Source organism: Scyliorhinus torazame, chromosome 2 (genome assembly GCF_047496885.1).
Source record: "Scyliorhinus torazame isolate Kashiwa2021f chromosome 2, sScyTor2.1, whole genome shotgun sequence".
Taxonomy (NCBI): domain Eukaryota; kingdom Metazoa; phylum Chordata; class Chondrichthyes; order Carcharhiniformes; family Scyliorhinidae; genus Scyliorhinus; species Scyliorhinus torazame.
In genome coordinates, this window is record NC_092708.1 from 266,492,884 (window position 1) to 266,516,323 (window position 23,440).

Sequence of the window (23,440 nt, forward strand, 5' to 3'; positions counted from 1 at the left end):
AACTAGAAACACCAAAGGAAATTCAGAAATTCTTTATTAAACAAACACACACACACATTCATCCATGGAGGCCTCCACTCAAACAAAAGGAATTGAAGCATTATACTTTCATTCAATCTCAACTAACTGAAAAATAAAATTGGAATATTCAAAGGAAACAAATGAAGTGGATTATTGGGACTCTTATTTTACCTTCTAATAAGAGTCGATAGTCCAGTTGATTGAAGGTGTCAAAATACGACTTTATTAGTAATTAGTCAATTGAATACATTTGATTAAGAATTGAATCAACATTTAGAAACAAAAAATACATAAAAAGGTCAAACACATAGCAAAAATCATAAAACATAAAGAAATAATTTTAACACAAACAGATAGATGATTCAAGAATTCAGAAACAAAGACCTCGATCACAAGGTCCTACTTTTAAGGGAATTCTTAGCTCTGGTTTATCCCCTCATTTACTCGCATTGGTTTCTAGGGGCTGGTTTAGCACAGGGCTAAATTGCTGGCTTTGAGAGCAGATCAAGGCAGGCCAGCAGCACGGTTCAATTTCCGTACCAGCCTCCCCGAACACCCGCCGGAATGTGGCAACTAGGGGCTTTTCACAGTAACTTAATTTGAAGCCTACTTGTGACAATAAGCGATGTTCATTTAATTTAATTTCATTTCTTAGCTGAGACTTCCTGGCTTGTCCAAATGAATGTCTGTTACTTAGAGGATGATTTGTTAATCAAACATTGGACATTACTTAAGATTGACTGGTGCCTTTCAAAACTAGCTCAGCGTCTGCATGCGCAGTCTCAGGAAAATTACTGGATATGTTTCGCATGCGCTCCATGTTACACAGCTTGGCCCCGGAGACCTTGCTGCAACTGATTAGTTGATTAGACTGAGAACATCCTTAGTGCTAAATACACTGGAATACAATGGCTAATTCATTATGCGAAACAATGACTGGATTCCCACAGTCAAGACACTTTTAATAATCTTACCTCTCAGCTACATGCATTCAACTAGCACCTAAAACTATGAATAAATCAATACTCTATCATGGATTAAGACAGTCGTCTTCGTTCTACTTTCTTCAAAACTGTAGTTAAAACTCAAAGAAAATGTAAATTCTCACAAATATATATAGTAAGTTTAAACTCTTCTGCAGCCACAGGGGCTTTTCCATTGCCCCAGAATCACCACTCCCACTGAAACAATTGCTTTACAGCTTATCCTGCACATTAACCTAATTCAAAATGCAACTGCAGAAATACACACATGCAATAAGCAACTTTGAAATGACTAACAAAACCAGACCACAGAGGGTTACCTCAGTGGACTGGATGGACTCACAGACAAGTAAAAATCCACACTAACACACAAACAGCAACTTTTTTTTTTCATCTGCCAACAGCACTGAATGAGTTGATTAAAGTCTGCAGACTATCTATTAACTTTATATTCATTAAAACCAATAATTTCCCAATTTCTTTCAAATATTCATTCAGAATATAATTCAAACCCTTTCCAAATTGTTAATTTAGCTTTTTTTTTAAAACTGAAAAGACATATCCCCCCAATCTATATCTCCGTCATCTTTATTCATTCGCTTGATCTCCAAAAGCATACATCATGCCCCTTTGGGTGGTGAACTGGAGACACAAACCTCTTTTTCCTAACTTCGAACAATAAGGTGCTCCCTGAGCACCGATTTCCACATTGAATTCTGAAACATCATGTACCAAGACTCAGTCATCTTTTTTTCCTCGGGACAATCCCAGACTATCCAGAGCACAAATTTTCACACTGACTTTTAAAACTCATATAATAAGACTATAATAAGCCTTTCTTTTAACTTTGGGATAATCCCCAACTACCCAGAGCACAGGTTTCCACACTGACTTCTTCTAAAACTCATATTTCCACGCTGACTTCTAAAACTCGTATAACAAGACACACTCGTCTTTCTTTTAAACTCAAGATATTCCCTAACTATCCAGAGCACAAATTTCCCACACTGACTTTTAACACTCATATTTCTACACTGGCTTCTTCTAAAACTCATAACCCCCTCTCACTTTTGTCACTGGCCACCTTCCACAAGGTGGTTTAAATATCCTTTCCCTATTCCGTGACTTTGGTGTACCCTTGCTTTTTGTTCACTTCTTTTAACTCTTTCTCTGCTAATTCTTCCACTCACTACTCATCAGTACAGATACGGAGAGCACGCCAAATTTACGTCAGTACTAACGAACTTAACGATTACAGGACAGTTGATACTACCAAACAGTACATGAGGGGTGGGTTAACTAGCCACCACCCTGTGAGAGGAGCGTTGATGCAACGGATGCGCTTTTTAACCTCAAGGGTCCGTATTCATTGACCTTTGGGTCCCAGACCCTTTCTAATTTACTGTAGTACTCACTCTGGGCACTCTGCTATTTCTCTACTCTTCTTATTCTCTCTGTCCCCCTAGAGTCTGTCACAGATGTGTGGGAATCCTCTGGGGTAGGGGTCTGGCTTTCACTAAATTCCCTCCCAAAGATTTTACCCAACTCCTTTGACTATCCGAGAACTAAATACGTAGTTTGTTCACCTTGCATTCCAGACACCTCGTATATGGTCGAAAACTGTATTAGTCCTTCACTCACTTAAGACTGGCCGTCACGTGGGGCTCTTGCCCTCTTAATTCAGGCTCAGGCAGATTGTTGAAAAATACTGGTTGAGTGTTGAAGGTTCGACTTCGAAGCAACCTATCACTTCTTATTGAAGGACCGTCTGACCGTGAACCTATTTTGTCCTTTGTTCATCTCACAAATAAAGGCACCTGAACTTTTAAGTCAGTAAACTGGTCAAAGATTTTACAGGTACAACACCAGCTGTCTAAGTCCTTCATAACTTTGTACATCTTTATTAGATTACTCCTTAGCCTCTTTTGTTCTAAGGAAAAGAACCAGCCTATCTAATCTCTCCTCTCCTCTCCTCATAGTTGCAATTTTCAATCCCTGGCAACATTCTTATATATAGCCCCTGTACACCCTCCAGAATAATTATGTCTTTCCTGTAATGTGACTAAAACTGCACATAACTCCAGCTGTGGCCAAACCAGAGTTTTATACAGTTCCATCATCGCATCCCTGCGTTTGTATTCAATACCTCGTTGATTAAAGAGAAAGCATGCCATATGCTTTCTTGACCACCTTGTCCACCTGTCCTGCCAGCTTCAAGGACCTGTGGGCATGCACTCCAAGGTCTCTCCAATTGCCGAGCTAATCTAATTCCAACCTCTTGGTTATTTTCCAAACTATTTTGTCTCTTTACCATGTAACCAAGTTGACAACAGAAATTTATGGACACTGTTCAAACAGCAGTTTGTGGCAGAAAATTACATGTTCCAAGCAACCCGTGTACAAAATATTTCCGATCCCATTTTAGTTCTGTTTGATTATTTTGCACATGTTCACTCTTGTCGTCAGTTGTCCTTTGGTTCAAAGGTGATGTCTGGGCCATGGGTTTCTGTCATGGATCGTCATGTGACTGAACAGGTCAATTCTCGCCCCATAGATCTCTGGGCAGATAGGGCAGGACGTCGCACAAGGTTATGGGATTCAGAGTGAAGAATTTGCTTCCTTTTCTTTCCTGCTGTGCCATGGCTCTGCCTCATCATTAAGATGTGACTCAAAGCATGATGCAGCTTGATGGACAAGTTGTAGTCATTTCATTTAAAAATTTCAAAAAAATTTTTAGAGTACACAATTCATTTTTTTCCAATTAAGGGGCAATTTAGCATGGCCAATCTACCTGTCCTGCAACCTGGCAGGGCAGGTGCATTTTGGCCATCTGAAAACTTTGCCCTGTCCATCAGAGTTGATTTTACAGGAGTTTTGTCTGAATGCCTGTGGAGCTGGCTTCAAGAAGGACATGCGTTTGTTCGCCAGTCCCCTCATTAATCCAGAGGAGACGTTGCTGATGGAAATTTGCAAGCACACGTATGTGTCACTGATACGTGGTCCAGATCTCAGTGCAGTGCAGGAGTGTGATAACAATACTGCTCTGGACATAGGGGCTCCTATTGACTTGCAGAACTCTGTTGCCAAACACTGACTGCCGTAGTTTGTAGAAGGCTCAACTGGTACAGTTGATCTGGTATTGGATCTCTTTGTCAATGATGGTCTTTTGAGAGAGGTGGGTGCCAAGGTCTGGGAAGCGCTCAACATATGTCACTTTTTCAAAATGTATGGGAAATGGAATATTTGGGTGATAAGGTGTCGGTTGATATGAGTTCTGTTTTCACAGCATTCAAGGCCAAGTTTCTTATGTGCATAATTCAAGAGTTTGAGAGTGACTTGCAGAGTGGATAACGACATTTTTGTCATCCACAAGCCGTAGATCATACTATGGTGGTCAGTTAAGTTTTGGCACAAAGGTGAATGAGATTGTAGTTTTCCATTTGGGAGGTATTTAATACTGGCACCACAAAGGTGTCTTTGAGGTGAAGAAACATTGACATGTTTTAATAATACACTCAAAAAAAACTTCAAATTTTTAGCAATTATGATCAATAAGCGGGTTCAGTTTGAGGCAGAGGGCATAGTCTCATACGGCGGGGGCAGATTCCTTATGGTAAGGGGCAAGCTGGAGGGGAGAAGAGTGGTGCTGGTGAACATATATGCGCCGAACTGGGACGACGTTGACTTTATCAAAAGAGTGCTGGGGAAGATCCTGGACCTAGACTCATGTAAGTTGATAATGGGGGGGGGGACTTTAATACGGTCCTTGACCTGAGGCTGGACCGGTCATGTCCCAGAACGGGCAGACTCCAGCAATGGCAAGGGAGCTGAAAGGGTTCATGGAGCAAATGGGGGCTGTGGACCCATGGAGAGCCAGACAGCCGACGGGAAGGGGCTACTCGTTTTATTCGCATGTTCATCAAGTATTTTCTAGGATTTATTTTTTTTAGGGACTGTGAGCAGGGACTGTGTAGGGGAGGTAAAGAATACGGAATACTCGGCAATCACTATCTCAGACAATTCCCCGCACTGATTGGACCTGCAGGTCGGGGGGGCGAATTACCAACGCCCGCAATGGAGGTTAGACGTGGGACTGTTGTCGGAGGACGGGATATGTGAGAGACTTCGGAAGTGTATGCAAAATTACTTGCAGGTGAACGATACGGGGGAGGTTTCAGCAGCGACCCTGTGGGAGGCGCTGAAGGCAGTAGTGAGGGGGCAACTGATTTCAATTCGGGCTCACAGGATCAGGGCGGACAGAGCAGAAATGGACAGATTGGTTAGGGAAATTCACTGGATAGACGAGCGTGCGGGGTCCCCGGGGGAGGACCTACTCAGGGAGAGACGGAGATTGCAGGCGGAACTGGGGGTGCTATCCATGAGTAGGGCCGTGGAACAACTTAGGAAGGCAAGAGGAGTGGTGTATGAGCATGGGGAGAAGGCCAGTAGATTGCTAGCGCAGCAACTCAGGAAGAGGGAGGCGGCCAGGGAAATAAGTAGAGTGGTTGATGGGAAGGGGAGCAGAGTGGAGGACCCGGCAGGACTAAATAAGGTATTTCGGGACTTCGATAGTAAGCTGTACACTTCAGAACCCCCGGAAGAGCCAGAGGAGATAAAAAGGTTCCTGGATGGACTAACCTTCCCAAAAATAGGCAGGGGACTAGTGGACGGGCTGGGGGCCCCGATTAGAGTGGAGGAGGTATTGGGGGGCCTAAAGGCCATGCAGTCGGGGAAAGCCCCGGGACCGGATGGATACCCAGTAGAGTTTTACAAGAAGTTCTCGGAGATACTGAGACCGGTCCTGACGAGGGTTTTTAATGAGACAAGCCACCGACGATGTCGCAAGCCACCATCTCGCTGATACTGAAGCGGGACAAGGACCCGGAATCCTGCGGGTCATACAGGCCAATCTCCCTGATAAATGTGGATGCCAAGCTCCTGGCCAAGGTCCTGGCGATTAGAATTGAGGACTGCGTACCAGAGGTGATTGGGGACGACCAGACAGGGTTTGTGAAAGGAGCGAGTGAAGGCGGCTTCGTGCAGGGGCAACAGTTTGGCAGCCCTTGTCACGGCTCCCCTGCCGCTGTCGCCGGCCAGGTACTCCACCAGCCCGGTAGTGGGGGCGGCCCTGCGGATATGGGGCCAGTGGAGGAGGCATGTGGGGGAGGGGGGTGCGTCTGTCTGGGCTCCAATATGTGATAACCATCGATTCGCCCCCGGGAACATGGATGGAGGGTTTCGAACATGGCGGGGGCGGGGAGGGTGGGCGATATGTTCCTGGAGGGGAGCTTTGCGAGTTTGAGGGGCTTGGAGGAGATATTTGGGCTGGTGAGGGGAAATGACCTTCGGTACTTACAGATGCGGGACTTTGTATGCAGACAGGTCCCATCCTTCCCACGCCTCCCGGCAATAGGGATCCAGGACCGAATAGTCTCTAGAGGAGAAGGAGGAGAGGGTAGAGTCTCGGATATCTACAAGGTGCTCATGAAGGGGGAAGAGTCCCAGACGGATGAACTGAAACTCAAATGGGAGGAGGAGTTTGGCAGGGAGATGGAGGATGGGCTGTGGGCGGTGGGCGGAAGCCCTGAGTAGGGTAAACTCAACCTCAACATGTGCCAGGCTCGGCCTGATTCAATTTAAGGTCGTTCACCGGGCCCACATGACGGTAGCTCGGATGAGCCAATTCTTTGGGGTAGAGGACAAGTGTGCTAGATGCGCGGGAGGACCAGCGAACCATGTTCACATGTTTTGGGCATGTCCTAAGCTTAGGGGGTACTAGGAGGGATTTGCGGGGGTCATGTCCCGGGTACTGAAAACAAGGGTGGTGATGAGTCCAGGGGTGGCAATTTTCGGGGTTTCGGAAGACCCGGGAGTCCAGGGGGAGAAAGAGGCAGATGTTCTGGCCTTTGCTTCCCTAATAGCCCGGCGGCGGATACTGCTGGCATGGAGGGACTCCAAACCCCCGAAGACCGAACTATGGATTTCGGACATGTCAAGTTTTCTGGGTATGGCAAAAATTAAGTTCGCCTTGAGGGGATCTGTACTGGGGTTCGCCCGAAGGTGGCAACCATTCATCGACTTCTTCGCGGGAGAGTGAACGTCGGCAGGGCGTGGGGGGGGAGGGGGGGGGGATTAGAGTAGAGTAGGAGGGATAAATAGGCAGGGAGTGACTAGGGGAGAGGAGCGGGCATGTGCAGTATGGTTTGATTGAAGTGTTGGTTTTATATTGATGTTTGCACATTTCTGTTATCTGTAACTGTTTACAATGCCAAAAAATACCTCAATAAAATTGTTTTTTAAAAAACTTCAAATTTTCTCCTTTATTCTTCTCATGACAATCTGCAGTCTGTGCCCTGTTGTTGACAATTTTTTAACCAGTTGAATGCCTTTCACTAAAATGAAACCAAAAACTGTGAATGCTGGGAATCTGAAATAAAAGCAGAAAATGCTGTATAAACTCAGAGGTCCTGGCAGCATCTATGGAGAGAGAAACGGAGTCAACTTTCGAAGAGTAAGACGGACTCAAAACGTTAGCTGTTTCTCTCTCCTTCTGCGCTGTAGGGATTTTATAGGAATTGAAGATTTTTCTTAGTGAGTTGTTTGCCTTTCACCTTGGATTTGAATGTGCTAAATGCTGTGTCGAGTGATTTCTTAAACATATTCAGTATGTTTGTTTTCCCTTCTGACTTTAGGTGTTACCTTACTGGGGAAACCCTCATGACAGGAAGGTGATCAGGAAGTTCTGGAGCCAGGTACGGTTTAATTTTTATCTGACTGATATCTGAACTGTACTTAACTGCTGAACAGGGTTGGCCACTATTGTAAGCAGTTCAGCACAGAGCCTTATTCTACTCCCCATGTGTTTTAATTCAAAACTGCCAGGCAGACCAAGTCTGGTAGTGCGAACGAGCAGTAACTGATCCTGGGGTAGGAAAGGGGAAAGTTAAGCAAGTCTCATCATTTGCAATGTGACCCTTGCTGGATGGTGAGAGGCGGGTGGGGACTGTTGCTGAGAGTAGGTACGGAGTGACTCATCCAAACTGCTGTCTCTATCTTGACTCATACTAAGTTCCATTCACATGCTGCCAATGTGCTCGCTGGCCTGCATTGGCTCCTGGTCCAGCAACATTGCAGTTTGAAATTGTTAGTCTCATGTTCAAATCCCTTTATGGTCTAGCTCCTTGCCATATGTTTATCTCTTCCTGCCAAAATGGACAATTTTACATTTGTCCGCATATTCTTTTTGCCAGATCTTTGCCCACTCATTTAACCAATCTATATCCCTTATGGACTCCTGAATTTTTATTCACAGCTTACTTTCCTACCTATCTTTATATCATCAGCAAGTTTACCGACCATACTTTTGATCTTTTCATGCAAATCATTAATATAAATTGTAAGAAGTTGAGGCCCCAAGCACTGATTCCTGTGGCACAGAATTTGTTAAATCTTGCCATCAAGAAAATTACCTATTTATGTCATATTTAGTTAGCCAATCTTCTATCCATGCCAATATGTTACCTGCTACATAATGAGCTTTTATTTTCCACAATAACCTTTGATGTGGTACCTTATCAAATGCCTTCTGGAAATCTAAATATAATGCATCCGCTGGTTCCCCTTTATCCACAGCACAAGTGACTCCTTCAAAGAACTCCAATAATTTGTTAAACATGATTTCTCTCAGAAAACCAGGTTGGCTCAGCCTGATTTCCTTGAATTAATCCATGTGCCCTGTTATAACATCTTCAATAAAGGTTGCAACATTTTCCCTATGGCAGATGTTAGGATAACTGGTCTGTAGGTTCCTGCCACCTGTCTCTTTAAAAATTTTTTTAAAATTTAGTACCTAATTCTTTTTTTTTCCAATTAAGGGGGCAATTTAGCGTGGCTAATCCACCGAGCCTGCACATCTTTGGGTTGTGGGGGTAAGACCCACGTAAACACAGGGAGAATGTGCGAACTCCATACGGACAGTGACTCAGAGTCCGAATCGAACCCAGGTCCTCGGCGCCATGAGGCAGCAGTGCTAATCACTCCAGCACCGTGCCGCCTCTCCCTGCCTTCTTGACAAAAGGAGTTACATTCACTATTTTACAATCTAATGCAACATTCCCTGAACTATGGAAAATTAAAACCAATGCATTAACTATCTCAATAGTTAACTACCTTTGAACTCTACTATCCTGGCACTTAACATTAGGTGGCTATTTACATAGGGGACTTCTTCCAAGATCCCTAAAATGAAGTCCATCAGGACCTGCGGATTTGTCAGCTCACAGCTCCAACAATTAACTCAGTACCACTTCCCTAGTGATTGGAATTTCTGAGTTTCTCCCTCGCTTCATAGAGTCATAGAATTCACTGTGCAGAACACTTCCATTTCCTAATTTATAAAGATTTTACTTGTATCATCTATAGTGAAAATCAATCAAAATACCTGTTCAATTAATCTGCCATCTCCTTATTTTCCATTATTGATTCCCCAGACTTACTTTCTATAGATCCAACATTCACTTTTTTCTTATTTTCTTATTTCAATATCCATGTATGTATGTCTTTTATTTCTAGCTAGCTTTCTCCCGTACTTAATTTTTCCCTCTTTATTCATCTTTATGTCATTCTTTGCTGTGTTTTATATTCTGTCCAATCTTCTGACCTACCACCCATCCTTGTAGAATTATACACTTTTTCTTGAAGTTTGATACTATCTTTCACTTTCTTAGTTAACCACAGATGGAAGGTACACCCCTTGGAATTTCTCTTTCGAGTTGGAATGTATTCTGAAATATTCCCTTAAATGTCTGCCACTGCATCTTGATTGACCTATTGTTTAACCTAATTTGTCAATTCGCTTTAGCCACCTGAACTCAGGCCTATGAGTTATGTCAGTTACAGATAGCATGTTAGATGGAGAAAAGCATGGGCAGAATGTGGTCTACCTCACGTCACAGCTATTGATGCGAAAGTACTTTCTGGCACAGTTGAAGCTAAATGTTCCTCTCTGTAAAGGCTGTTAATGGAGATGTTGCCTAACATCCCTGCCATCTGTGGTGGCTGGTTTGTTTGTCTCATATTCAGTTATTTGGGTACTGCTGGTGAGCTCTAGGGTAATGGATGTTGTGGGAGGAGAAGTTGGTTAGTTGTATCTACAGTTACATTGCAGAGTTTCACTGACATTGATGATTAGTTACGAGTAACTGCTGTCTTTGCTCTTCTCTTGTGTTGTAGAAAACATTGTATACCCAGAATGCACCGTTCCATGTGGTGATAACCAGTTACCAGCTGGTAGTTCAGGATGTGAAGTACTTCCAGCGGGTGAAGTGGCAGTACATGGTGCTGGACGAGGCCCAGGCACTCAAAAGTAGTTCCAGGTAAACTCGTCTAATCAAGATCCTCATAGATTTATCAGCTTCTGACCTGTGGAGCTGGATGGCAGATGTACTGCTGGGCACTGTAGATGTTGACAGCAATGCAGTGGCGGCAAGTGTGCAGGTTTCATTGTCACCCATTGGCACGGCACCCTCTGTAACACAAAGTCAGTTACTCCCAATTCCTGCAATTTTCCAAGTAAGGGGCAATTTAGCATGGCCAATCTACCTACCCTGCATATCTTTGGGTTGTGGGGGTGAGACCCATGCAGAGACGGGAAGAATATGCAAACTCCACACGGACAGTAATCTGGGGCCGGGATAGAACCGGGTCCTTGGCAAATCACTGCGCCAGCCACTGTACCGTCCTTCAATTCCTACAAGTTGACCAGGCTAATTACACAGCACTTTGCTCTAACAGAGATCGGTGAACTCTACTATCCTGGCACTTAACATTGGTGGCTATTTACATTATGGTCTCGCTGATCAAATCAAAGTCATTGGAAGAATTCCTAAATTCTCGTCCAAGAAAGTACTTCTACATGTGCCAAGCTTGCATTCCCACCTGCTTCCTGTGGAGAGCTGGTACTTCTTTCCAACTGACATTGATGTCGATCCAGTTGTTTCGTATGGTTAACAATATTGAGATACGACATACTCTGTTACTTGCAGTCTGAAAAACAAAAGGGGGTTTGGAGAGAGCACAGGCGTATGGCTTTTGAGATAGAGGATCAGCCATGATCATTTTGAATGGCGGAGCAGGCTTGAATAGCCAAATGGCCTATTCCTGTTCCTATTTTTTATGTTTCCATCTATTGATATTTTTTTTAAATCTCTTATCTTGATTGGTTTTGAGGGAGTAGGAAGAATTTGTTTTGATGAAGTTGGACTAGTGGATTCTCCCCAGGAGTTTGTATTAGCTGGCTGCAGTATACACAAAGATGAAAATAGTAGATATCATTGCATGAGTTATGTTATCGAGGAACATTGTTGTTTTGCACATGAATTTTGAGTTTTCTGAGTTCACCCTTCCTTTTTCCAGTGTTCGTTGGAAGATTTTGCTGCAATTTCAATGTAGAAACAGATTGCTGCTGACAGGAACCCCGATTCAGAATACTATGGCAGAGGTCAGTAAGTTAAAGTACCCTCTAAGGGAACGCTGTATTAGCATATGTGCTCATAAGCAACCGTACCAATGAAATGCCTGGAGGAAAAATCAATTTGTGGAGAAATGACTTTGTGCTCCTGTGTGAGGTACCCAGCAGTTTGTGCTTTGCTTTTCTCTGTTTCTTGACACGAATGTTATGCAAGGAGAGATTGGGTAGATAGAAGCAGACTTGTTCCAGTGTCTGAGGGGTCCAGAATAAGGAATCCCGAATACAAAATGTAAGCGATGATCCACACTGCCACACTGATCCAGATTGCTGTGGGACTAAGATCCTTTTTATGTCTGCCACTCTGTATTCCGTGTTATGTTCTTCTGCTCACCTGGTGGTCCTTGCCTGTCCCAACACATATTCTATACTCCTCGCAGAAGTATGAATCAGTTCAATTAAGTTCCTTTATAAATGTTGTGGTCCCTAATGCTGCTGAGGTCCACATTCTTTCTGGCTGATATGTGTGCTGTTAGGTGGATGAAGTTGGAGAAGTTTATTTTTTTGAAAAGCGGTATATTTTTGCATTCGAAGTATGGCAGCAAATTACTGACATGTCTGTTGAGTATCGTGGGAGCTAATACCTTCTAGCACACATGCCTGATGGAAGGGAAGGATGTGATAAGTCAGGAATTTTACCCGACTGATTATGTCAACCTTTTTCCTGTCATATTCCTTAGCTGTGGGCACTGCTACACTTTATTATGCCAACACTGTTTGATTCTCATGATGAATTCAATGAATGGTTTTCCAAAGATATCGAAAGCCACGCTGAGAATAAATCTGCCATCGATGAGAGTAAGTGCTGTTTTGCAATATTCAGTGCGGTTTAATTGCATTGGGGTTTCCTGTCCCATGGGCATTCCTCTAACTGCCCCTCTTTGTACTGATACTTTTGGAATCGGTACCCTCTGCACCTCTCTCAACTGATCTGTCTGGGACCTGTCCACTCGGTTTGCACCTCTTTAGAGTGACCTGTCCAGAATCAGTACCCTCCGTCTATACCTCTCTATCCTAACCTGTCTGGAATCTATACCCTCTCTATCTCAAATGATATGTTTGAATCTGTATTTTTATGCCTCTTTAGGGAAGAGAAGTTGTTCTCCTATTTTCATTTATACAAATTTTCACCATGTATGCCTAATGAAAAACTAATAAAGCAAACATTCTTGTGGAATTGGAGAGGAACCCACTGCCAGAAGTAGAGGGACATTTATCTTAGAAACAGTATTTATTATGATCAAGAAACGATCGACTACTTCCCCAACCCTACACTTTCTGACTGATTAAAATTCACTCAGCTCCATTCTCATTGCACCCCACTTGCTTCTCTCTCTAGACATTGTTAACGTCACTTGTGCTGTCTGTTTCAAGATATTTTCTTAGCAATTTATTTCACATCTCTGTTCTCCTTTGAGGGAAGAATGTTTCCCATAACTTCTCATTTGATATCTGATTTTACTTTGAACCTGTCTAACTCCATTGCCAGTCTTGTGTGTGTTTTCCATTATCTGGCATCTCTATTTAAACTTTTGTTACAGTGATCCTGAACCTTCTAACTCTGAGGCAGATAGGCACTCAGAGTGATTCCAATCCTTATATAATGAGCTCTGTAGACCGGTGTTTTACATTAAGTAGCCTTATCAGATGAAGAGGGTGGTAGGGATGGAAGTTCCTTCTGTCACAGCAGTGACTCTCAGATTGGTGAGATTGATGTTGAGTGTTTTGAACCATAGAGAAGTTACAGTGCAGAAGGAGGCCATTTGGCCCATCTTGTCAATACCAGCCTGAGGACACCCAGGTGTCCTTTCTAATCTCACCTTCCTGCACCTGGTCCGTAGCCCTGTAGCTTGTAGCACTTAAGGTGCAAATCCAGGTACTTTTTAAAGAGTTCAGGGTCTCTGCCTCCACCACCTACTTGGGCAGCGAATTCCAGACTCCCGCTACCATCTGCGTCAAAAAAGTTCTTTCTCACACTCCCTCTACACCTTCTGCCACTTCAATCTCTGTCCATTGATTCTAGAATTCTCCACCAATAGAAACTATTTTATCCTCTTCAGTCTATCTCTTCCCCTCATAATTTTGTACACCTCAATTTCCCAGTCATGCCCCCCATGTTCACGTCAAAATCGTAATGTATAACACGAACAGTAATGCAAACAGTAAGGCCCTGTGGAACACCACTTGAAACAACTTTCCATTTGCAAGGGTAGCCATCGACCATTACGCTTTGTTTCCTGTTATCTTTAGCTCAGTGGGCTAGACAGCTGTTTTTTTAAAATGCAGAAGAAGGCCAGCAGCACGGGTTCAATTCCCATACCGGCTGAGAATTCTGAATTCTCCCTCTGTGCCCAAATAGGCGACTAGGGGCTTTTCACAGTAACTTCTTTGCAGTGTTAATTTAAGCTTACTTGTGACAATAAAAAGATTATTATTATTATACTTTTTATCCAGTTTGCCGCATTGCCCTGTATCCGATGGGCTTTTACTTTTTTGACCAATCTGCCATGTGGAACTTCGTCAAACACTTTGGTAAAATTAATGTACACGACATCCACTGAACTACCTTCATCAACCCTTCTTGTCACTTCCTCAAATAATTTAATAAATTGCTCAAATAATTCAAAAATTCTATTAAATTGTGAGGCAAGACCTTCCTTTAACAAATCCACGCTGACCATCCCTGACTAGTCCATGCCTTGTTATATGACAGTTAATTCTATCTCTCAGGATCGATTCTATTAATTTTCCCACCACCAACGTAAGCCTAACTGACCAATAATTGTTTGGCATTTCCTTTGAACCCTTTTTAAACAATGTAACCACGTTTGCATCTCTCCAGTCCTCTGGTACCTACCCTGCATCGAATGAGGATTGGAAAATCATCATCCGAGCATCTGCTGTCTCCTCCCGGTACTCCTTCAGGAGCCTCGGAAACAATCCATCTGGCCCTGGTGACTTATCTACTTTCAAGGATTCCAACCCTTTGAGTACTTCCTCTCCCTTTATGATTATCCCATCCAATATCTCATTGTTCCTCCTCGACTACTATATCTGCATCATCCATTTCCTTTGTAAACATGGAGACAAAATATTAATTTAAAACCCTTTGCATCAAAACACAATTTCCCTCCTTCATCTAGGATAGATCCCACTTTTTCCTTAACTAAGATTTTACCATTAATATATTGGTAAAGGATCTTTGGATTTTCTTTAACTTTACTGGCTAATCTTTTTTCATGTCCTCTCTTTGATTTCCTTTCCTTTTTTACTTTGTCCCTGCACTTCCTATTCCCGCCTAGGCTATCTGCAGTGCTTAATTCTTTTTGCCTTTCGTAGGCCTTCTTTTTCTGTTTGATCTTCCCCATATTCCTCCAGATAACCAGGGGGGGTCTAGATTTGGCAGTACCACTCTTATTTTTGAAGGGGATGTGTCGACTATGTGCATGTCGGATCTCACTTTTTCATGCTTCCCACTGGTTTTCCACTGATTTATTCTCTAGCAGTGCCAGCCACTCTACCTCAACCAAGTCCCTTCTCATTTTTGCAATATTTGCCTTCCCCCATTTCAAAATATTTACTCCTTCTTTATCTCTGACCTTTTCTCTGGTAATACTGAATCTAACTGGATTGTGATCACTATCTCCGATATGGTCACCAACTGTCACTTCACCCACTTGCTCTTCTTCGTTCCCCAAAACTAAGTCTAGAATTGCATCTCCTTTTGTTGGGTTTGTCACTAATTTGCTGAAAGATTTTCCTGGACACACTGCATGAATTTTTCTCCCTCTGTTCCCCTTATAATGTTTGAATCCCAGTTGATATTGGGATAGTTAAAGTCTCCTACTATTATTGCCCTCTTGTTTTTATAGGCAGAAATGTGCATATTTAATCTTCTATCTCCCTTTCACTATTTGGGGGTCTGTAAAGTACTCCCAGTAATGTGACTGTCCCTTTTTTATTTCTTTTTTAAAAAATTATTTTTACTAAGTTTAGTGTCCAATTCATTTTTCCAATTAAGGGGCTATTTAGCATGGCCAATCCACCTATCCTGCACATCTTTGGGTTGTGGGAGCGAAACCCACGCGAACACGGGGAGAATGTGCAAACTCCACGCGGACAGTGACCCAGAGCCGGGATCGAACCTGGGACCTCGGCGCCGTAAGGCTAACCACTGTGCCACTGTGTTGCCCTTCACCCTCCATATCTGCTCAAAGCAGAACTTGCACTTATATAGCAACATTCATAACCCATAAAGCCTTGTTTGTTTACCCGTTTAGTATATCTTCCGTTCTCACAACTGGAATTGATTCTTTAACCGTTAGTGCTACTTCCCCTCCTTTTTTATCTCTTACTCTATCATGTCTGGAGACTCTATAACCAGGGATAATGAGCTGCCACCGTTAGCCAGGTTTCTGTTATAGCAATGACATCATGCTGCCTTGTGTCTACCTGTGCTCTTAATTCCTCTACCTTGTTTGTGATACTCTTGTTTTGAAGTACAAACAGTTTAACTCCACCATTTTCCCTTGCTGATCACATTTAAACTTTGATCCTACTGTATTTCTCAAGTCTATCACTACATCTTCTACATCACTCGCTAATGTTTTACATCCATTTTCCTGATCTGATTTTGACCTATCTGATCGTACCCCTGGGATCCCATCCCCCTGCCACACTAATTTAAATACTACCAAACAGAATCAGCAAAAGCCCTTGCAAGGACATTGGTCCCAGCTCTGCCTGGGTGATACCCATCCGGTTTGTACAGGTCCCACCTCCCCCTGAACCAGTCCCAGTGCCTCAAGAATTTGAATCCCTCCCAGCTACACCATCTTTCCAGCCATGCATTCATCTGATCTATCCTCTTAATCCTGCTTTCTCTAGCGCGTGGAACTGGGAGTAATCCAGAGATTGCTATATTTGAGGTCCTGCATTTTATCTCCTAACTTCCTTTACTCGGCTTGCAGGTCCTCATCCCTTACTTTACCTATATTGGTGGTATCAATATGTACCACGGCCACTAGCTGTTCACCTTCCCTCCCCTGCAGCCACTCCGTGACATCCAGGACCCTGACACCAAGGAGGTACCATACCATCATTGTGGCCACAGAAGCATTTGTCTGTGCCCCTAACTATTGAACCCCTATCACTATAGCCCGACCATTCGCTGTGAACCTGGCTGCATTCCCTTGAGAGCCCCTCCCCCAACAGTATCCAAAGCGGTATATCTGTTTGAGAGGGGGATGACCAAAAGGGACTCCTGCACTACCTTTCTGAGTCTTTTACTGTTCACCCATTCCTTTTCTGCCAGTACAATCCTCACCTGCAGTGTGACCACCTTGCTAAATGTGCTATCTATGACTTGATCAGCATCGCGGTTGCACCACAGTGAATCCACCCGTGTTCCAGCTCCAAAATCTGGTTAGCTTTAAGCTGCGTTTGGACACGCCTTCTGCACAACATTTGGACACATCTTCTGGGCACAGTGGTTAGTACTGTGGCTTCACAGCTCCAGGGTCCCAGGTTCGATTCCTAGCTTGGGTCACTCTCTGTGCGGAGCCTGCACGTTCTCCCCGTGTCTGCATGGGTTTCCTCCGGGTACTCCGGTTTCCTCCAACAGTCCAACCAACAGTGCAGGTTAGGGGATTGGCCATGCTAAATTGCCCTTAGTGTCCAAAAAGGTTGGGTGGGGTTACTGGGTTTTTGGGGATATGGTGGAGGTGTAGGCTTAAGTGAGTGCTCTTACCAAGGGCAGATGCAGACTGAATGGGCCGAATGGCCTCCTCCTGCACTGCAAATTCTATGATGATTCACACGTGATTACCCGGGGCGTTGGAAACGTCCCTCATTTCCCACATTATGCAGGAGAAGCATATCACATGTCTGAGGTCTCCTACCATGATGTTCCCCTCGATTAAGCTAGTTATTCCCTGGAAAAAAAACAAGACGTTAGCTAGGAGTGTTATTTACTTTAGGTAGGAACCTTGTTTCTTTTTTTAAAATTTAGAGTTCCCAATTCATTTTTTCCAATTAAGGGGCAATGTAGCGTGGCCAATCCACCTTTCCTGCACATCTTTGGGTTGTGGGAGCGAAACCCATGCAAACGGGGAGAATGTGCAAACTCCACACGGACAGTGACCCAGGGCCGGGATCGAACCTGGGAACTCGGAGCCATGTGGCAGCAGTGCTAACCACTGTGCCACCGTGCTGCCCTGAACCTGTGTCTTACCAAACACTTCTATTATAATTGTATGGTACTATTTTATACTCCTTTTTATTTGTTTTTAGTCCCTAACTTAGTATTAAGCAATGACTTAATTAAAAGATTGAAAATACTCACCAGGACTTACTCAACAGTCAGCTGCTTTGGTTGGTCCCATGTCACTTTCTGAACCGGTGTTTGTATTTATCCTTCTCCCCTCGTGCTCTTTCAAACTCCCGGCTCCTCTCCCTCTCGTTCAAACTCCTGGCTTCTCTCGCTCTCTTTCAAACTCCTGGCTCCTATCACGCTCTTTCACACTCCCAGCTCCTCTCGCGCTCTTTCACACTCCCAGCTCCTATCGCGCTGTTTCAAACTCTCGGCTCCTCTTGCGCTCTTTCAAACTCCTGTCTCCTCTCGCACTTTTTCAAACACCTGACTCCTCTCGCTTTCTTTCAAATTCCTGGCTCCTCTCGCGCTCTTTCAAACTCCCGGCTCCTCTCGCGCTCTTTCAAACTCCCAGCTCCTCTCGCGCTCTTTCAAACTCCCGGCTCCTCTCGCGCTCTTTCAAACTCCCGGCTCCTCTCGCGCTCTTTCAAACTCCCGGCTCCTCTCGCGCTCTTTAAAATTCCCGGCTCCTCTCGCGCTCTTTCAAACTCCCGGCTCCTCTCGCGCTCTTTCAAATTCCCGGCTCCTCTCGCGCTCTTTCAAACTCCCGGCTCCTCTCGCGCTCTTTCAAACTCCCGGCTCCTCTCGCGCTCTTTCAAACTCCCGGCTCCTCTCGCGCTCTTTCAAACTCCCGGCTCCTCCCGCTCTTTCAAACTCCCGGCTCCTCTCGCGCTCTTTCAAACTCCCGGCTCCTCTCCCGCTCTTTCAAACTCCCGGCTCCTCTTCTGCTCATTTAAACTCCTGCCTCCTCGCACTCTTTCTTTTTTAAAATAAATTTAAAGTACCCAGTTCATTTGTTTTCCAATTAAGGGGCATATTAGTGTGGCCAATCCACCTACCCTGCACATCTTTGGGTTGTGAGGTTGAGATCTGCGCAGAATGTACAAACTCCACGCGTACAGTGACCCGGGGCCGGGATCGAACCCGGGTCCTCAGCGCCGTGAGGCAGCAGTGCTAACCACTGCACTCCCCGTCCTTGCGCTCTTTAAAACTCCCAAATCTTGCATTCTCTCAAACTCCTGGTTTTTCTCACGCTGTTTTAAACTCCCGACTCAAGTTTGTTGCTGGGCTTGGGTGTGGGGCGGTGACATTTATTGCTCTTAAGTTTTATTTTATCACTTTTATGAAGGTGTTATATATCTTTGAAGTTTTTTTTTGAGCAACTGTTGTGTGACAAGCCCTGGTGGTTGCACATGACTTTGTGGAATTGGGGTATCGCCCACTGCCAGCTAATCCAGCGGTTTCTCCCCATCCCTTATTTTTCAGACCAGCTGTCACGTCTGCACATGATTCTCAAGCCTTTCATGTTGAGGAGGATCAAAAAGGATGTGGAGAATGAACTCTCGGATAAGGTAAGGTTGAACAGCACTGCTTTCTCCTCTGGTCATTCTACCCGTGTCTGCTATTTTGGCCACCTGTAATCCACTGATCACCCTGGAACACTAGGCTCCACATGCAACCAGCTCAGTTTGTTCTGGCAGTTCTTTCCCCATGCCCTGTTGGTGCTGATTCACACTTGCTCCAAACGACTCCACCACAATTGGCCACAATTATTCATGGTACAAGCCTTAATTAATTAATATTAGCTGGCAATTTGACCACATTGAAGGTAAGGCCCATTCTTTTCTTGTGTATCATTTTTTATCATGCTTTTCAGCAGGTTTTGGTTGATTTCTCCTGCCGTTGCTCTTGAAAACGAACCACTTTACACCCACTGAGATTTGCACATGCTAAGAATTGAGCAGAGGTCACTGCACTGTAATGCTAATGAAAAGCAGTGCTGTCAGGGGACAACATGTTTCATGTTAATTTTTATTTTTGTTGGATCAAAGTTCGAAGGAAGAATTTTAGAATTTACGCTGTTACATTGGTAACAATAGGATTGGGAGCAGCTGAGTTCCCAACCTTTTTAAAAAAAAAAAAAAAATTAGAGTACCCAATTATTTTTTTCCAAGGGGCAATTTAGCGTGGCCAATTCATCTACCTTGCACATCTTTGGGTTGTGTGGGTGAAACCCACACAGACACTGGAAGAATGTGCAAACTCCATATGGACAGTAACCCAGGGCCGGGATCGAACCCGGTTCCGCAGCCTCGTAGACAGCAGTGCTAACCACTGCGCCAACCTGACATTGTTTTCAACTTCTGCTAACAAGCAGCATTCACATTCAATCTGACCTCTGGGGGAAAACTGATGCATAGTTTGAAATAGTGCAAATTTTCTGGGTAGTTTTGTTTTTATATACATTAATCCTGTTACTTTTGTGTTTTGAAAGCGTAATTTTATTTATCTCATTGAGCTTTTGTTGCATTAAAGATGCTGTGATAAATCCAAACAATTATAGACATCTGCTCATCCATGTATTTTATCATATTGGTATTACACTATTGTAATAAGTCGGTGGCATTTTGAGGAGTTTCACGTGTTATTCCTGTGGTTTTTTTAATGAAAGTTTTCAGTATTTAAGCACCAGCTTGGTGCAGTGATAGCACACACGTCCTACTCATGAGAAGTTGAAGTCCCACTTCAGAAATTTGAGCACTAAATCTGAATGAGACTTTAGTGTAGCACAGAAGTGAGTTCTTATTGCAAGAGGTGCCATGCTTCAGTTGAGAAATTGGATTCAGACCTATCCTCACGGTCAGCCAGGTGTAAAACATCCCGTTCGGCTTTTCAAAGAAAAAGAGGAAATTTTCCTGATATTCAAGTCCATATTTCTCCCTCCTGCTCTTTCATTTAGTGCTGTGGTACTTTGCTGTGCAGAGGGACAATAGCTTAATGGTAATGTTACTGGACTAGTCATCCAGAGGCTTGGACTTGTGCTCTTGAAATACAGGTTCAAATCCCACCCCGGCAACTGGGGGATTTAAATTAATTTAATTGAGAAATCTGGCACTGCTGCCCCACGGCACTGAGGGCCCAGCTTCAATCCCGGCCCCAGTCACTGTCCATGTGGAGTTTGCATATTCCCCCGTGTCTGCGTGGGTCTCACCCCCACAACCCAAAGATGTGCAGGATAGGTGGATTGGCCATGCTAAATTGCTCCATTATCGGAAAAATGAGGAATTGGGTACTCTAAATTTATAAAACAAAAATAAAAAATAAGAAACCTGGAATAAAATGCTGGTTTCATTCACGATGATCACGGTACACAGTGGTTAGCATTGTTGGCTCAGCACCAGGGACCCGGGCTCAATTCCAGTCTTGGGTGACTGTGTGGAGTTTGCACTTTCTCCCCGTGTCTGCGTGGGTCTCCTCCGGGTGCTCCGGTTTCCTCCCAAAGATGAGCAGGTTAGGTGGGGTTATGGGGATATTGTGGGAAGTGAGCCGAGGTAGAGTGCTCTTTCAGCGAGTTGGTGTAGACTCAATGAAACATAGAACATAGAAAATACAGCACAGAACAGGCCCTTCGGCCCACGATGTGCTGAACTTTTGTCCTAGATTCAGAACAAATTAATCTACACCCCATCATTCTACCGTAATCCATGTACCTATCCAATAGCCGCTTGAAGGTCCCTAATGTTTCCGACTCAACTACTTCCGCAGGCAGTGCATTCCATGCTCCCACTACTCTCTGGGTAAAGAACCTATCTCTGACATCCCCCCCCTATATCTTCCATCATTCACCTTAAATTTATGTCCCTTTATAATGGTTTGTTCTACCCGGGGAAAAACTGTCTACTCGATCTATTCCCCTGATCATCTTATAAACCTCTATCAAGTCTCCCCTTATCCTGCTCTGTTCTAATGATAAAAGGCCTAGCACCCTCAACCTTTCCTCGTAAGACCTACTCTCCATTCCAGGCAACATCATGGTAAATCTCGCTTGCACCTTTTCCAAAGCTTCCACATCCTTCTTAAAATGTGGCGACCAGAACTGCACACAGTACTCCAAATGTGGCCGTACCAAGGCTTTGTACAGCTACATCATCACCTCACAGCTCTTAAATTCAATCCCTCTGCTAATGAACGCTAGCACACCATAGGCCTTCTTCACAGCTCTATCCACTTGAGTGGCAACTTTCAAAGATCTATGAACATAGACCCCAAGATCTCTCTGCTCCTCCATAATGCCAAAGACCCTACTGTTAACCCTGTATTCCGCATTCATATTTGTCCTTCCAAAATGGACAACCTCACACTTTTCAGGTTAAACTCCATCTGCCACTTCTCAGCCCAGCTCTGCATCCTACCTATGTCTCTTTGCAGCCGACAACAGCCCTCCTCACTATCCACAACTCCACCAATCTTCGTATCGTCTGCAAATTTACTGACCCACCCTTCAACTCCCTCATCCAAGTCATTAATGAAAATCACAAACAGCAGAGGACCCAGAATTGATCCCTGCGATACACCACTGGTAACTGGACTCCAGGCTGAATATTTGCCATCCATCACCACACTCTGACTTCTATCGGTTAACCAGTTTGTTATCCAACTTGCCAAATTTCCCACTATCCCATGCCTCCTTAGTTTCTGCATAAGCCTACCATGGGGAACCTTATCAAAGGCCTTACTAAAATCCATGTACACCACATCCACTGCTTTACCTTCATCCACGTGCTTGGTCACCGCCTCAAAGAATTCGATAAGACTTGTGAGGCAAGACAAATCCGTGCTGACTATCCCTAATCAAGCAGTGTCTTTCCAGATGCTCAGAAATCCTATCCATTACTCTTTCCATTACTTTGCCTACCACCGAAGTAAGACTAACTGGCCTGTAATTCCCAGGGTTATCCCTATTCCCTTTTTTGAACAGGGGCACGACATTCGCCACTCCAATCCCCTGGTACCACCCCTGTTGACAGTGAGGACGAAAAGATCATTGCCAACGGCTCTGCAATTTCATCTCTTGCTTCCCATAGAATCCTTGGATATATCCCGTCAGGCCCGGGGGACTTATCTATCCTCAAGTTTTTCAAAATGCCCAACACATCTTCCTTCCTAACAAGTATCTCCTCGAGCTTACCAGTCTGTTTCACACAGTCCTCTCCAACAATATGGCCCCTCTCATTCGTAAATACTGAAGAAAAGTACTCGTTCAAGACCTCTCCTATCTCTTCAGACTCAATACACAATCTCCCGCTACTGTCCTTGATCGAACCTACCCTCGCTCTAGTCATTCTCATATTTCTCACATGTGTGTAAACGGCCTTGGGGTTTTCCTTGATCCTACCCGCCAAAGATTGTTCATGCCTTCTCTTAGCTCTCCTAATCCCTTTCTTCAGTTCCCTCCTGGCTATCTTGGATCCCTCCAGCGCCCTGTCTGAACCTTGTTTCCTCAGCCTTACATAAGTCTCCTTCTTCCTCTTAACATGACATTCAACCTCTCTTGTCAACCATGGTTCCCTCACTCGACCATCTCTTCCCTGCCTCAAAGGGACATTCATATCAAGGACACGTAGTATCTGTTCCTTGAACAAGTTCCACATTTCAATTGTGTCCTTCCCTGACATCCTATGTTCCCAACTTATGCACTCCAGTTCTTGTCTGACTGCATCGTATTTGCCCTTCCCCCAATTGTAAACCTTGCCCTGTTGC

At 44.2% G+C, this 23,440-nt stretch overlaps 1 protein-coding gene across 5 annotated transcripts in view; it reads left to right on the forward strand.

Moving 5' to 3' along the window:
* The window catches only part of ino80 (INO80 complex ATPase subunit), a 415,492-nt gene that overhangs the window by 166,853 nt on the left and 225,199 nt on the right, over positions 1 to 23,440 (forward strand). For all 5 annotated transcript variants that reach the window (XM_072486849.1, XM_072486876.1, XM_072486859.1 and 2 more), the window contains exons 15-19: positions 7,697 to 7,756; positions 10,236 to 10,378; positions 11,418 to 11,502; positions 12,210 to 12,327; positions 19,166 to 19,251. In XM_072486849.1, coding sequence (XP_072342950.1) covers positions 7,697 to 7,756; positions 10,236 to 10,378; positions 11,418 to 11,502; positions 12,210 to 12,327; positions 19,166 to 19,251 — 492 coding nt within the window. The remainder of the gene's footprint in view (positions 1 to 7,696; positions 7,757 to 10,235; positions 10,379 to 11,417; positions 11,503 to 12,209; positions 12,328 to 19,165; positions 19,252 to 23,440) is intronic.